The sequence below is a fragment of the Sus scrofa genome, chromosome 13 (genome assembly GCF_054392235.1).
Source record: "Sus scrofa isolate SSC_HxYL_T2T_F1_AM1 chromosome 13, Sscrofa_HxYL_maternal_Yorkshire_Landrace_v2.0, whole genome shotgun sequence".
Taxonomy (NCBI): Eukaryota; Metazoa; Chordata; class Mammalia; order Artiodactyla; family Suidae; genus Sus; species Sus scrofa.
Window position 1 is genome coordinate 94157897 of NC_139395.1, and position 16821 is coordinate 94174717.

General features: G+C 40.9%; 1 protein-coding gene across 13 annotated transcripts in view; it reads right to left on the minus strand.

The window, feature by feature from the left end:
* Positions 1 to 1703: 1703 nt before the first annotated feature.
* PIK3CB (phosphatidylinositol-4,5-bisphosphate 3-kinase catalytic subunit beta) overlaps positions 1704 to 16821 on the minus strand; it is a 184006-nt gene continuing 168888 nt past the window's right edge. For all 13 annotated transcript variants that reach the window (XM_084989822.1, XM_021069527.2, XM_084989825.1 and 10 more), the window contains 5 exons: positions 12400 to 12567; positions 11255 to 11378; positions 5232 to 5377; positions 3592 to 3724; positions 1704 to 3206 (listed from right to left, as the gene is read on the minus strand). In XM_084989822.1, coding sequence (XP_084845948.1) covers positions 3069 to 3206; positions 3592 to 3724; positions 5232 to 5377; positions 11255 to 11378; positions 12400 to 12567 — 709 coding nt within the window. In that variant the 3' untranslated portion in view covers positions 1704 to 3068. The remainder of the gene's footprint in view (positions 3207 to 3591; positions 3725 to 5231; positions 5378 to 11254; positions 11379 to 12399; positions 12568 to 16821) is intronic.

The window sequence follows — 16821 nt, forward strand, 5'->3', positions numbered from 1 at the left end:
CCAAGATCTGGTGTTGACAGTCAGGGCTATGGGCTGGATAAGGTAGCACTGAGAATTCACAGAAACAGGGACGGAGCTCTGGAACCTTCCTTGAGGTTCCCATGTGCAGTGGCTTTTAGGAGGCTGAAGCAGGGAAATAAGATTGCCTCTGAATTGGGACTCAGCACATGTTCCCATTCACAGTCTTAAACTAGACACTCCCCAAATCACAGAAGTGAGTAGAGCAGTTTTTACCAATCCCACTTTACAAACTAGGAAGCTCAGACCCTGAGAAACAAAATAAATGTCTTACTCCAAGATCAGACAGGCAGAGATTGCAAATACTGGCCTCTTTCTGCAGCCCAGGGTCACCTAGAGTCATGAGACCACATAGGAATTACTTGTTCAACATCATCCTCTGTCTTCCCAGACCAGGGTAGACACAGATGCTATCCTCAAATAAGCAATGTACCAAGTTTCCAAAATTTTATTTTGTCTTTTTTTTTTTTTTTTTTTTTTGCCTTTTCTAGGGCCGCTGCCATGGCATATGGAGGTTCCCAGGCCAGGGGTCTAATTGGAGCTGTAGCCACTGACCTGCGCCAGAGCCACAGCAACGAAGGATCCAAGCCGCATTTGCGACCTACACCACAGCTCACGCCGGATCCTTAACCCACTGAGCAAGGGCAGGGATTGAACCCGCAACCTCATGGTTCCTAGTCGGATTCGTTAACCACTGCGCCACAACGGGAACTCCCAAAATCTTATTTTGGAGAAAACTTGGGGAAGAACCAAAAAACAAGGGGCCAAATTATTAGGTAACCAGCCCCTAGAAGCTGTTCCTGCAGCCCACCCACCCTGGAGGTTGGCATCCTCTGCCTTCACTTCCATCTCTGGCTCAGCCCGAGCCTCTGAGAAGCAGAGACATGTGGTTCAGCAAGTGTGCAGGGAGCACCTCCCAGAAGTGCTTGGCAGCTCCTAAAAGCTTCCATGCCACAGGGTCCTGCCTATCTATGGGGGGCCTACTGCAGAGGGCAGGATGGTCAAGACCCATGCTGGCCTTAGGTCCAGCACTGTCTGGGGAGGCTCATTTCCCTTTCTTACTCTTGAAGATATTCAGTCCCTGATTGAAATGTATTTACCAGGGAATCTGTGGGCTGAGGAGACCCCTCTGGAAACAGTGTATCCACTTCTGCCTGGCAATGCTCACCACTCTGCAACCCATGACCTATGACCTGGTGCATGTAATGGTGGACTGCTACCAAAGACCGCTCACAAGCCTGTCCTTTTGTAGTCCTATCCCTGGAACTCTCCCTAGTCTAAAGCAGCCCTGGGAATAGTCAGTTCAGAGCTCAGCCTCCATCATCATCTGAGTTATTTCCAAGTAACTGTGCTCTGAGCATCTGCCTAATAGAAGAGAGCTACAAAGTGGCTAGTCTGGCCTTGGGTACTGATATGACTAACTGAAGGGACACTCTTCCAGACCTCAGGGTGCTTCCCAAAGGTATGTAAACTCAGTGAGGGCACCCTCTTGCCTCAGGCTCCCAACTAAGCCTGGCATACAGCCTGGTGGGGTTGGGGAGCAAGGAGAGATGTCATGGAAGAGACCATGAACCTCAGCCTACTCCTGAGGTTGGTTTGTCAACTGACTTGGCCATTTCTTAGAGTCCCAGTGCCAAGGTCCAAAGGCCTGTGCTGCCCATAAAGAAGAGGCCCACACATCCCAAGAGCAGCCAAAACCAGCTCACCCATTTATTTGACTGAGAACATTAAAGAGGACAACAAAATTAAACCATCTTTAATAAAATTCCTATAGAAAACTCAGTCACAGGGCAAATACTCAGTTCTCTTTCCCATGTCATTGAGGATTGAGAGTTCCCAATAGTCTTTGGAGAATAAGCAGTAAGTTTTGCTGGATGTTGCCAGTACTCAGAAAAAGCCTCAATTTACACATTCAAACCAGTAGTTCCTATTGCACATATGAACATTATCTGCCATCTAGCACCCTAAATATATGGTACCTCAACAAATAAATTAAAGAATTCCATGTGGCATGAAACATTTCAATTTGAGCTAATATCCTTGAAAAATCACATTATTACAAGTTTTAATAAATACAGTAAGAACAGCTGGCATTTTACTAAAATACTAAATTTTAGGTCTGGAGTTTATTCCATAAATAGTTTCCTTTTCATTTGCTTTCTGTCTTGGATAAATTTGCTCAAGTATTATACTCTATGAAGTGAACTCTTTCATAGAACCATGTAAAAACTGTATTAATATGTGCCTCATTATAGAAGCAGCTGGAAGAACTGGATCATATAGTTAACTAAAAAGTAACTTAGGAAAAAGCTCTGCTTTTGTAAAACTTTAAAACACAGGCTGAAGAAAACCAAAATAACATCCTTTTATATAGAACTCCCACTAGAAATTTTATAAATATATATGCAGCATAAATTAAATTATATTTGCCTCACCAGTAGATTTGCAGCAAGTCTGGCTGGAATGATGCTATCATGGTAGATAAATATAAACAAAAGAATTAATGTTTCCATAGGTTTAAAAGATTTCTTTTGAAAAATAATCATAACTTCAAATTATATTATAATTTGTAGTTTACACAATTTAAAAAGGGAAGAAAGATAGCTTTCTTTTAAGCCTCATTTGGAAAGTAAGAACAGCTACTAGTCCCAAAGTATGGATAAGTTGGCTGAGTGATAATACTTGGTCACAATATGAAAAAGAAGTGTTTACACCTTTCCAGAAAAGTACCAAATACATTAAAAAAAAAAAAAAAAAAAGACGAAAAACAATCTCTAGGAGCATTCCTTGGCGTGCAAAGTCAGCAGGAAATGATTATCCATAATGTTGACAGTTTTCATGATGAATCTTGGAAGCATTCAAAAAGCAGAGGGTAGTAATCAGGGATTGTTCATATTAGGTTCTGTGGGATGCCTTGTTCTTAATTTAACTCTGGGCTCCAGATTTCATTCCCTTTATAACATCTCTGGCAGGGTCACGTTCAGTTTAGTGCAAGTGCAAAATGAAAACTAAACAAAACCAACAAATACATTAGGAGCAAAGGCTGATCACTAAGATCTGTAGTCTTTTCGCACTGTATGGGCCATCCAGTTCACTTTAGTAGTCCAGCTTTCCCTGAGTGCCTCATCAAATTTTTGCTTAAATTGCTTGAGTGCTTCTTCTTCACTCTTCCCTAATGCAAGAGAGTCCTGAAAATAAAGAGGGAAAAAAAATCTGATTTCACACCTCTGTAGTGATGTGCAAATTTCAAAGTCTGCAGGGGACTAGCTAGGTCATGCCTCCCAGTCACCATCAAGCAATGTACCCCATGTTTTTATTTAAATGCCATGTGCAGGAGGGAGAATGAACACCAAAGTATGGTGATAACAAGACATTTGCCAAAGGATTTTGAAGATGAAATGAATTTATGATTTCTGCAAGACAACTATTCAGGAGCTTGCTACTACCACTCCTGGATAAGAATCATCTCACAGCAAATGACCTTGTTCCACTCCCATCGAATGTTTGAGGGAAATAGGTAGAGCTGAGCTCTTTGCCCACAAAATCCAATATACAAAGAAAAGAGGTGTGTACCTTAAGATATTGTATATCCTTGACTGATGTGAGCTCAGGAAGCCCTGCAGTCAACATCAGTGCAAAGAGAGTGATGAAGAGATTCCCATGCCGTCGTAAAATCAGATATGCATCCTCACAACATTGGCGGAACCTTTCGTTTACAGAGCAAATCATGAGAGTATGATGTTAGAAGTGAGATAGCAAATTTCATAGAGCAAAATAAGAGAGATACAGCTAGACTTTCCTAAGAGCTGGAAAATTTCTATTGAACCAAACATTTGCTTCTGAGTTCCACTTCTTAGAAAACTGTCCCAGGACAAAAATTTGCATAAATAAATCAAACTCTCTAAAACAATACATATCTTTAAAAAATAAAACTAAATAGAAATTCTATGATTAAAGATCATGTAACACTTAATCTAGGCTTTTTAATCCTATGAGACACAAAATTAATTATAAAACAAGTGGTAATTATAACCCCTAAGGATTTTTAACCATACTTCTAGATTCTAGATTTGTGGTCTGACTCCAGAGACTTAATTTCTTTGATGCCCCCCAAATCAGCATCAGTGCTTTTGCACTTCACCTTCCTATCATCTTGCCTTCCCTCTCTCCTCTTCAAGGTGGTCATTCAATAGGATAATTCAATCCTATCTCACTAATTTTGCCAAAGAGAAAAATGGATCCAGAAGTATATTCTACAGAAACTCAGGCAGAACTAAAAATAATAATAGCAATCATCTGGTAAGCATATGGTATGAGCTGGTCACATCATATAACATGTCATTATTAAAACAGCCCTGAAATATAATTATTGTTGTCCCATTTAAAATGAAGTTAACAATGACAAGAAGACAAGTAATGTGCAGGGAAACGTTCAAATAGCAAGGGATAGATAAGAGATTACAAAGTCTGTTCCTGAATCTTGACACACACACCTTTTTTTTTTTGGCTGTATCTGCAGCATTTGGAAGTTCCTGGGCCAGGGATCAAATCTGAGCAGCAGCTGCAATCTATGCCACAGCTGTGGCAAAACTGGATCCTTAACCTGCTGTGCCACAGCGGGAACTCCTAGACCCTGACTCTCCTACTGTACTTCACATAGAATGACAGCAAAATGCCAGTCCCACTCAACATCTAACAAATGTCATAACAGTTTTTTCTTATACAGGTAAAAGATGGCATACTACTGGAATAAAACACAGTAATTTATTTCAGATTTCTAGCATTTTGTTTGTTTTCTTTTTTTCTCTCTCTCTTTTTTTTTTGTCGTCTTTTTAGAACCACACCTACGGCATAGGAAAGTTCCCAGGCTAGGGGCTGAATCAGAGCTGCAGCTGCACCATGGCCAGGGCAATGTGGGATCTGAGTCAAGTCTGTGACCTACACCATAGCTCATGGCAATGCCGGATCCTTAATCCAATGAGTGAAGCCAGGGATCAAACCCACATCCTAGTGGATACTAGTCCGGTTTGTAATCTGCTGAGCCACAATGGGAATTCCTGTTTATCTTCTCTGAATCAGAACATGGATCCGATAGGTAAATTCCCCCAAAGCCTCCTGTTAGCAGACTATCTCCCCAATCTAAATATACCTCTCAGCTGATCAGATAACAATATATTAGATGTGTTTACCCTTGGCACAAGGACAATGCTTACCGGCCAAACTTTTCCGTGTTTCCTGTTTTTCCTTGTTGGATCACATGAATGAAATCATAGGTAAGAATAAAAGGCACTCGCTCCCTTTTAATGCCAAATTTAGACTTGAAATTTCCAAGAATATGTCCAAAGTCAATGTGGAAGAGCTGGAAAACAAATGGGATTTAATTTCCCCTTTTGTTCTGGTGGGTTCCAAATAAAAAGGCAAGACCTCAGCAGTCCTAGATCCCCAAGCACTACATCCAACATCATAGGAGCTCTTCTCTCTTTTCACAGCCTTCTGGATCACTTGGGAAAAGTGTGCTTCTGATGTTCATAGATCATTTATACTCAATAATAACCCTGATATTAAACTGCATATAACCAGTGGGAAAGACGAATCTTTAAAAGGGAAAATACATCCAAATAATAAACATTGATTTTTAAAAGTCAAATAGTTTTACACAAAGAAGCAAACCAAAAAGAGAAGACCTCTTTGTCCCACCAGTTCCCTCACCACCTTAAGTGTCTCTACTTAGAGGGAACTTCTCCCCATTCTTTCACGTGTTTTTCCTGATAGCTGCCCCCATTTCTCTAAATAGCATGTTTGTACTTATTTTTTACTCCCTAATTTTCAACCATTATGGATGGTACAGATTTAGTACTCTTGTGCTGATGTAACACCTCACAATGGAGCACACTATATCAAAACTTCTGGTTAAATCAACATTCAGTGTTTATATTGCTCAAATATGGAAACACATTTCAAAGCTAAGCCATGTGGTAATGGTACATACACTACAACAACATTTCCTTTTTTGTTAATCTTTTTCCTTGACAAAACTTTTTTTTTTTTTTTTTTTTTTGGTCTTAGTGTTCAGTGATCTGATCACTAATTCTTCAAAAAATCTTAAAAATCTAAAAATCATTTCAAAATAGTTTCCCACATGGTCAGGTAATCTGTTAGCTGCTGTCTGGGTGGACTGCTCTCCAGACCTGCCACAGAACCATCACCCTGGGTTCAGCCTTCACCCTCTTCCCATTTGGAGTCCATTCCTGTTTCCCAATCCCATATCACTTTCTCTTTTGGTGTAGACCAGGCTTTCTCAATACTGGCACTACTGACATTTTGGACCCTATAATTCTTTGTTGTGAGGTTCTATCTTAGACACTAGACGGTTTTCAGCAGCCTCCCTAGCCTCTACCCATAGATGCCAGTAGGCATCCCCCCTCCCAGTCGTGACACCCAGAAATGTCTTTAGGCATTGACAAATATGCCCTGAGTGCAAAAGCACCCCAGCAGAGAACCACTAGTTTAGACCCTTGTTGGTTTTTTTAGTTGTTTGTTTGTTTGTGGTTTTTTTCCACTGTGCCTATGGCATGAGCAAGTTCCGGGGCCAGGGATCGAACCTGCACCACAGCAGTGACCAAACCAGGTCCTTAACCTGCTGAGTCACCAGGGAACTCTCAGTCCCTTGTTTTGATAGATGCCCTTATTCTAGCATTCTTCTAAAAAAAAGATGAAGAGGAGGTACAGCTTTTGAGACCTTGTTATATTTGAAAATGACTTTATTTTACCTTCATACTTGACTGAAAGTTTGGTATAGAATTCTGAGTTTAAAATAATTTTCTCTCAAAAGCATGAAGATTAATTTCCACTGTCTATATACTTTCCGACACTGCTAGATTCCTGACTCCTAAACTCTGGTATGTGGCCTGCTATGTGTGTTTTTTTGGGAAAGTTTTAAGACCTTTCCTTTATGCTTAATGCACTGAAATGTTATGGGGATGGGCGTTATTAGTGAGGGTCTTTTCACCCACTGGAAAGAAAATTTTGTGACCTTTTGATTGGATATTCATGAATATCAGCTCTGAGGAAATCTTTGTATTATTTGCATGGTAAGTTCCTTCGCTTCCCTTCCCTTGTGTGCTCTTCCTTCTGTAATTTTCATTAGGCTAGATGGTGAACCTCCCTGAACTGATTCTCTATCATTTCTGGATCCTCTTTCTTCTACTTATCAGATACTTTGGTCCTTTTGGGGATGTTGAAGGACAATATATAACATGGTGCCTAAAAAACAGAATCTGGGCCGAACTGCCTGGATTTAAGTCCTGGTATGTCCACTTTATGTTGTGTCAATTTTCTCACCTGTAAAGAGGGTAATACCAACACTTGCTCTCTAAGGTTGTCATAAAGATTAAAGGAATTGACATACATAAAGAACTTATGGAACTGTGCTTCCCACAAGAGTTCAAGAAATGTCAGTTGAGAAGTTCCTTTGAGGCACAGTTAAGGATCTGGTGTCACTACAGTGGCTTGGGTCACTGCTGTGGTGTGGGTTCAATCCCTGACCTGGGAACTTTCACATGCCAAGAGCACAGCCGAAAGAAAGAAAGGAAGGAAGGAAGGAAAGAAGGAAGGAAGGAGGGAGGGAGGGAGGGAGGGAAGGAAGGAAGAAAGGAAGGAAGGAAGGAAGGAAGGAAGGAAGGAAGGAAGGAAAGAAAGGAAGGAAGAAAGAAAGAAAGAAAGAAAGAAAAGTTAGTTGATCTTGAATTTAAACCACTATTTTAATTTTATTGTTCCTCTCTCTTTTTTTTTTTTTTTTTTTTTTTTTTTGTCACACCCATGGCATGTGAAAGTTCCTAGGCCAGGGATCAAATCTGAGTAGCAGCTGTGGCAACACTGGATCATCCTTAACTCACTGTTCCAGGACAGGGATTGAATCTGCCACCAGGGAGACAACATCCTTAACCCACTGTGCCATGGCGGAAACTCCTATTTGTTCCTCTTTTTAGTTTCCAAGGATTCTATTTTCTGATTTTTTTTTTTTTTTTGTCTTTTGTCTTTTTTGTTGTTGTTGTTGCTATTTCTTGGGCCGCTCCCGCGGCATATGGAGGTTCCCAGGCTAGGGGTCGAATCGGAGCTGTAGCCACCAGCCTACACCAGAGCCACAGCAACGCGGGATCCAAGCCGCGTCTGCAACCTACACCACAGCTCACGGCAACGCCGGATCCTTAACCCACTGAGCAAGGGCAGGGACCGAACCCGCAACCTCATGGTTCCTAGTCGGATTCGTTAACCACTGCGCCACGACGGGAACTCCTATTTTCTGATTTTTAAAAACAGAATATTATTACTTCATAGACACAATGTCTTTTTTGTTTTTATTTTTTTAATCATCCTCTATTTACGGCAGTTAACTCTGTTTTCCCAGTCCTTCCCACCCCCCATTTTGCTTGCTTTAGTCCCTATCTTTCACAGTGGAGCTCTGCCTCAAATGTCTTACAATCCCTGAATGAACATTCACATTTAATAATGAGTCTCCAAAAAGATGAATGAAAAATCTATGGACATAGTAGGATTGTTGATCAGTGGGTTTCCTTGTTAAGTAACTGGGGAGAGACCTCCACTGTCAGGTCTAAAAGCCCTTTCACTGGAACCAATCCAATTCTCTTGAGAAGAACTATCTAGTCTCTTGTGAGGGTGCAAATACATACCTGGTTGCTAGTGTTCTCGTAGCAAAGCAAGCAGGAGTGTGTGGGAACCATATTATTTAGCATGCCAGCTTACACTTCATCCTCATTTTTTTAAAAGCTTTTTATTAATTTATTTTTTTTTCCCACTGTCTAGCAAGGGGATCAAGTTATCCTTACATGTATACATTTTTTCCCCCACCCTTTGTTCTGTTGCAATATGAGTATCTAGACATAGTCCTCACATCCTCATTTTTAATATGGCCCCTTACTCTTAACTTCTATAGAACTTGGTTGTCCTTGAGTCAGAAGAATTGGTTTCTTCAGGAAATAAATCTTCTAACCCTTCTTGGAGTTGGAAAGGAGACATGAGCACCTAATTGCTCCATTTATAAACTGCCAGTCAATCCTATTTTCAGCCTCTTCCCCTTTGCCCACCTTCAGCAGCATCTATTCCTTTCTTTTCTTTTTATAGCCACACCTGCAGCATATGGATGTTCCCGGGCTAGGGGTCAAACTGGAGCTGCAGCTGAGGCCTACACCGCAGCCATGGCAACACTGGATATGTGCTGCATCTGTGACACATGCTGCAGACTTGTGGCAATGCCAGATCCTTAACCACTGAGCGGGGCCAGGGATTGAATCCACATCCTCAAAGAGATGTTGGGTCTTCAACCTGCTAAGCCACAATGGGAACTCCTTCAGCAGCATCTAGTGCCTCTGATTCCAGGCCTTTTCTTAGACTCACATACCCTTCCACAAGTAGACATTCTCTCAGCTATGCTAAGTCATTGCCACTTTTCCATTTTGCTTTCTCTCATCCCCAAATCTGTTGATGTCTTTCGCACACTGTGCCTCTTTGCCTGTTATCTTTGACTTTCTGGGTTTACATATTTCTTATTTCTCAATATCATATTAGAAGGGCCTGAGGAAACAATGGAGAAAAATCTGTTTTGATCTAATTAACCAGAAGTCCAAGGGAATCTTTTTAGGTGTGAACACAAGGTTCAATTCTCAAAGCCCACACCAGATCTCCAAGGAATTGTAAAACTCTGGGTCCCACCTAGAGCCAGATATAGTGATTCAGAGATTTTTATTCTGGAATGCCTTTAGTGTCAGAGAATTCCAAGGGTGGCCAAACCGAAAAACATCTCATTATTTTATTTGACTTTGCTTAATGTAAAAGAATTTTACAAACAAAAGTCATTCTGAAGAATGAGACATTTTTCATTTCAAAATTAAGAGCTTCTTTATATTAAATAACCTGGTTTGGAGTTCCTGTCATGGCACAGTGGACTAGGAACCATGAGGTTGCAGGTTCGATCCCTGCCCTTGCTCAGTGGGTTAAGGATCTGGTGTTGCCATGAGCTGTGGTATAGGTCGCAGACGTGGCTCGGATCCCGCGTTGCTGTGGCTCTGGCGTAGGCCAGTGGCTACAGCTCCGATTAGACCCCTAGCCTGGGAACCTCCATATGCGGAGGGAGTGGCCCTAGAAAAGGCAAAAAGACAAATAAATAAATAATAAATAAATAAATAAATAAGTAAGTAACCTGGTCTTGGAGTTCCCACTGTGGCCTAGTAGGTTAAGAACCTGACATAGTGTTCATGAGGATGTGGGTTCGATTCCTGGCCTCGATCAGTGGGTTAAGGATCCAAAGTGGTTACAGATGAGGCTTGGATCTGGAGTTGCTGTGGCTGTGACATAAGCCAGCAGCTGCAGCTCTAATTTGACCCTGAGCCCTGAAACTTCCATATGCCTCAGGTGTGTCCATTTAAAAAATAAATAAACAAATAAGTAAAAATAAATAACCTGGTCTAGTTCCCCGGCTACCCCCAAGTGATATCACTCTACTCTATTTCTCCTTACTTCCAGGTATGATTAGACTTGATATTCTAAATGAAAAAAAATGGCTCAAGTGGGATTCACCTCAATTATTTTTGGTGTTTTTTTAAGCATTGGTTGTCTTCTTTAAAGTTAATACATCCTGTGCATTATTTGTTCATTCTACTCTTAGGTACAAATTGTCCCCAGTACAATTTCTTTTTTCTTTTTTTTTTTTTTTGTCTTTTGTCTTTTTTTTTAGGGCCACATCTGTGGCATATGGAGGTTCCCAGGCTAGGGGTCTAATCTGAGCTATAGCTGGGCGCTATGCCAGATCTGAGCCGCCTCTTCGACCTACACCACAGCTCACGGCAACACCAGATCTTTAACCTACTGAGAAAGGCCAGGGATCGAACCCACAACTTCATGGTTCCTAGTTGGATTCATTTCCGCTGCGCCATGACAGGAACTCCGCCAGCACAATTTTTTATACTGAAGGAATAGGTCACTTGTAAATAACTGCAATAAATTTTTTTAACATTTCAATAAATGCTTATCACCTAACGTTAAGCAAACAAACCAATATATGAAGGAGATGGTATATGAAACAAGGGGTGGGAAATAAAAGGAAAGACAAAGACATAACTCTGAGAATCATAAGAAATCTGACTGAGTTTCCCAAGAAACTGTGCTGCTCATATGTAAGAGCATCACTGAGGCCCGTGGCAGACTCTGGAAAGCAGCTTACCTGGCCAGTTTTTTTGACCATGATGTTATCACTATGTCTGTCACCAATCCCAAGGACATAAGAAGCTACACAGTAGCCGGCACAGGACAGGGTAAACTCCTCAATGGCTCGGTCCAGGTCATCCCTGAACAAGGGGAAAAAATAGCAGCAAGAAAGGTTTTCAGCCTTCAATGTATGGGACGGACCCAATCCACACTTCTGTTTCCTCTTTAATGTGAGGAGAACTGCAATACAGAGCTGCCAAAACCATATGAGTTGAAGATGCTGGATCAGCCAAGAAAATGTGGATGATCATCAGAGGAGCAGGGCAGAGAGGAGTCAGCAGGCTGGCTCAAAGACATCTGATAACTGGACCTCAGCCATTCAAAATGCTGTGTCCTGGGGCTCATGTTTCAGTGGCGATAGTGGTAGGTTCATATGCATAGTAATGAAAGGACACCATCGGTTTTGCTGGATGACACCGGGCTTCAGAACATTTTTGCAGTTTTGACCAAAGACTAGAATTTCATACTGAAGACTTCGGTATTGCAGTTCCAACCATTTAAGTCACTGACTTAAATCAAAACTGACTAATATAGACCCTTTAGGGACAAGGCGCTAAAAACAAAATTTGAAAACTAATTCTCACATACAAGTTCTTGGATTTTGACCATGATAAAATTTCAGTCTGACTTCAGAGTCTTAAGCCAAAAATACTTGAGGTGTTTTCCCCTTCCTGTAAAATTCCTTCATTTCCTATGTATTAGCACTTTTCCAACACAGTAACACAATTCCTAGTATTGTATTTTTTAGTTTGGCAAGATCAGTCTATAAAGTCACTAACTTCTATTATAAATATCTACTGAAAACTTACCTAGTTCATACATTCACATAATTACAGAAGTTCATGCACTTAAAAAGTTATATGTTATTTGTTAAATACTTAAATTCTTAGCTTTTAAAATACGGCTCAGCTCTGAAATTTGATCTAGATGAAGTAGAATTAATTGTCTGTAAGACTTTAGGAAGGCCTATTTGTCATTTTGATCTAACATGAAGTGAAGCAATAAATAACACTAGTATTTCCTTTGGGACACTGAGGATTCTAACAATTATTTATTTGGCTGTTTGTTCAGAAGAATGAAAATCAAACAAAATACACTAACCCAGAATTGTATTCTTTAAGCCAGTTCAGAAGGGCATCTTTGTTGAAGGCTGCTGCTGCAGCCACATTGCTACTGTTCAGCTGAATGTCAGCAATTGTTTCAGAGGTGCTCACAACTTCAATGAGGCCAGAGCGGTCTCCTGTTGCTAAACAGCCATAAGGCAGCATCCTGAAAAGAAAAAATGGGCATAAAGTGCATGTTATCCATAAAATGAAACACTGACAGAGTAAGTTTTTTCTTTGATTTTTTTAGAAGTTTTACTACTATTGACATCTTTGCCACTATTGTATCAGTCATATGGAAAAACAATAGTTTCACCTTCTGTTAGAGAGTAAATATCATGGTCAACAGACAGAGTAACTTATTAGAACTCCAATGTGCCAGCTAAATGTAGAATCTGTTATCTAATTATTCTGGAGAAACATTCTATTTGTTTGTGAAGGTGGACAGAAGCAGATCGATAAAGTCTTTCATTTTTATCCTAAATTCTGGGGAAGGGAACCATCCTTCACAGAGCACCAGGTATGCCACACAGCGGGCTAAGCACTTATACCTTGGTTAACACCTTCCAGTTGTTCAAGCCTAAAACCTCAAAGTAATCTTTGACTCTTCCTCTCATGCCCAATATTTATCTATCATGAAAATGCATACAGTCTAAGTACTCCTCTGTCTCCATCCTTCATTCTGCTACCACCCCAGTCTAGGTTACCATCAACTCTTATTCAATTATTCGGGTTTCCTAATTAGCCTCTCTGATTCCACAGAATAGAATGTTCTAAATGGAACAGCACCATAATCCATTTAAAATATACTCAAGTTGGAAGTTCCTGTTGTGGCTCAGCAGTAATGAGCCCTACTAGTATCCATGAGATGTGGTTCAATACCTGGCCTTGCTCAGTGGGTTAAGGATCCGGCATTGCCATGAGCTGTGTATAGGTCGCAGACATGGCTCAGATCCAGCATTGCTGTGGCTGTGGCAGTAGCTGGCATCTGTAGCTCTGATTCGACCCATAGCCTGGGAACTTCCATATACCACAGGTGTGGCCCTAAAAAGCAAATATATATGTATGTCATTACATTATATGACAAATACTCATGTCATTCCCCTGACTGAATTTTCTACAATGGTTTCCCACCTGAATAAAAGCCAACATACTTGCAGATCAAAAGGCCTTCACCTAGTCCCCCTTCATCTCTCCTAGAATCTTTCCCTTGCTCACTCTGTTCTTAGTACACTGGCTCCCTTGCTATTCTTCAAACATTATCAGCTATAACACCCCCTCATTCCTTTATCTGTGCTATTTCTCTGCCTGGAACATTCTTCTCCAAGACAACTACTTGGTTGATTCCCTTAGCTCTTTGAAATCTTTGCTGAAATGTCACAATCTCAGTAAGGAATTCCTGGATCATCCTATTTAAAATAGCAGCACTGTGACCTACTACCTGCCGTCTCTTCCCTGCTTTATTTTCCTCTACAGCCCTCAACACTATCCAACATCCTGTACATTTTATTTACATGTTTGTTTATTGTTTCTCTCCACTATTAGGATGTAAATTCTATTAGGAAGGGATAATTTGTTCACTGTGTATCCTCAGTATTAAGAATGTGCTTAGGTACAAAAGAGGCAAACAACAATTATTATTATTATTATTTGTCTTTTTGCCATTTCTTGGGCCGCTCCCACGGCATATGGAGGTTCCCAGGCTAGGGGTCGAATCGGAGCTGTAGCCGCCAGCCTACACCAGAGACACAGCAACGTGGGATCCGAGCCTCGTCTGCAACCTACACCACAGCTCACGGCAACGCCGGATCCTAAACCCATTGAGCAAGGCCAGGGATCGAACCCGCAACCTCATGGTTCCTAGTCAGATGCGTTAATCACTGAGCCACGACAGGAACTCCTCAACAATTATTTATGAATGAACTAAATTTAATAACAAAATCCCTGTAAGTTCCCAATTTTACAAATGAGATAAAAATGTTCTCAGGTCTCTCTTAGCCATTTTGAGAATTTCCTTTGTGAATTAGCTAATCACACATCCTTGTCTATTTATTAAAGTTAAACATTTTCCTTAGAGATGTGTGGGAATTCTTTTACATATTAATATTATCCTTTTCTCATCCTGGTTATAAACATTTTCTTCAGTTTTCTAAAAACTGTATTATCACTACAGCAAATCCAAAATAGAATAAGATACTTTTGAAAGTTCAAATATAAGTCAGGTGACTATAGAAAATATAATGAATGGATAGAATTCATGGATTCCAAACATATATGGGTACAGCTATGTGCAAAGTACTGTGTTAGCTGCTGGTGACACAGAAATGAGCAAGAGGGGCAGTCCCTCCTCCCACTAATCAGACAAACCATAGATCCACAATGTGCATGTGACTGCTGCATGAATTAGAAGTGCCATCAGAACATGTCAAGAGTCAAGAAAGATCTCTGTGAGGAGGAAGGACACCATGGATAGAGGAAAGTACAAAGGGGTGCAAAAAGCCAAGTGAAGAGAAATGTCAGTGTTGGAAAGACCATCCAGAGCCCTATCTGCCACGTGAGGATCTTACCAAAAGAGAGAGAGAGAGAGAGAGAGAGAGTGTGTGTGTGTGTGTGTGTGTGTGTGTGTTGGGGAATGCATGAGTGTGTGAGTGCATGTAACAACCAGATAAAAGAAGAGTTTCATTAAACAGTTCCTAAATTTCCTTCCAATCAACAATTCAATAATTTTATGCCTCTTTAAGAACATTCCTAGTTCTAGCAAAGTATGGTTGGAATCAAAATTGTCAAACTATATCTTAACAGCCTGATACACCAACAGACTGCTTTACAACTGCATTATTTATTTATTTCTCTCTCTTTTTTTAAAGTTTACCCTTCACTAGGAAAGGTAGCTATGGAGCATGAAAGTTTTTACCAATACCCCTGTCTTTATCATGACACAACACATGTGAAGTAAACACTGTCCAGTTAAAGCACACTTTGGCTCACTTTCCTACATCTCCTCCCACCCCACTTGTAGCCAAACTGGGCAAAAATCCAACAACTTCCTCTTCAAAAGCAGACAATGATGAAAGCATTCAGTATCTTGAGGATGAAATGCTCACAATGGGAAGGAAAAAACATCCTTGTCATAGAGACAGTTTTGACAGAAGTCAAGCTGGGGACAAACTCTTAGGGCCCTAACCACCTTACAGGGGCCCCTTTGCACTGAACTTCTCATAGAGGCCACAACAACCATTAGTAATGTTTATCTTCCTTTCTTTTTTTTTTTTTTTTTTTTTTTTGTCTTTTGTCTTTTTTTGTTGTTGTTGTTGTTGCTATTTCTTGGGCCGCTCCTGCGGCATATGGAGGTTCCCAGGCTAGGGGTTGAATCGGAGCTGTAGCCACCGGCCTACGCCAGAGCCACAGCAACGCGGGATCCGAGCCGCGTCTGCAACCTACACCACAGCTCACGGCAACGCCGGATCGTTAACCCACTGAGCAAGGGCAGGGACCGAACCTGCAACCTCATGGTTCCTAGTCGGATTCGTTAACCACTGCGCCACGACGGGAACTCCTATCTTCCTTTCTTAGACTCTCTGACCCAAGGAACAATTTATCTTTTCATTAGAGCAAGAATTGTAAAATGAAATAAATTCTATAGCACTGGGATGGCAGCCTCATCACTCTACTCTGAACGGGTATGGAGAGAGTTTTGTCTGGCTTTGACCCAAATCAATCCAAGCCTGAGTGGCACCTTAGCCCCTTGCCTCAAAAGGAGGAAAATATAACTCCTTGACCTAAGGCTTCTACAGCTTCCGTCTTCTTTGTTCATCCCTCTAACTGGTATCAGTGTCATTAAAGAATTACTATACAGCTCTCCTCAAATGGAAGTAAACCCCATAGATGCAATTCAGATAAAAAGTCATAATGAAGACAACTCCAAAATTCAATGTCACCTATAAGGGGTGGTGGTGGGGGGGGACAGAATGGGATGGAATTGTCAAAACTACCAAAACCCAGACAGACTGACATGCAGACAAGCTAATACACTTGACAGAAAAGGCTGATTACCTATTTGCTGACCAAAGGTCAGAGTGTAAGCAGCTTTTAGAAGGAAAAAGCTTTTTATAGGAAGGAACTCTCTACAAGAGACACCCTTTTGTCTTGTCACTAATCTTAACCTAGGCAACCCATGCTCAACTCATCTCAGGCCCTAGCACACCTTTCAAATTACAATATGCTTTACTTGCTGGTTTTGCTGGTTCTTTCCATAGATCAAAGAAGTATAAATAAAGAATAAGTAATTAACAGATGACCAGATCTCTTCTCCAGATTCCCCTTAAGTAATTTCAAGGACAAACTGTGTGAACGAGGTAGCATCTTGAAAGATCACAAGGAGTCAACAAAACTGCATATAAGCCTGTATACAGTGGGATGG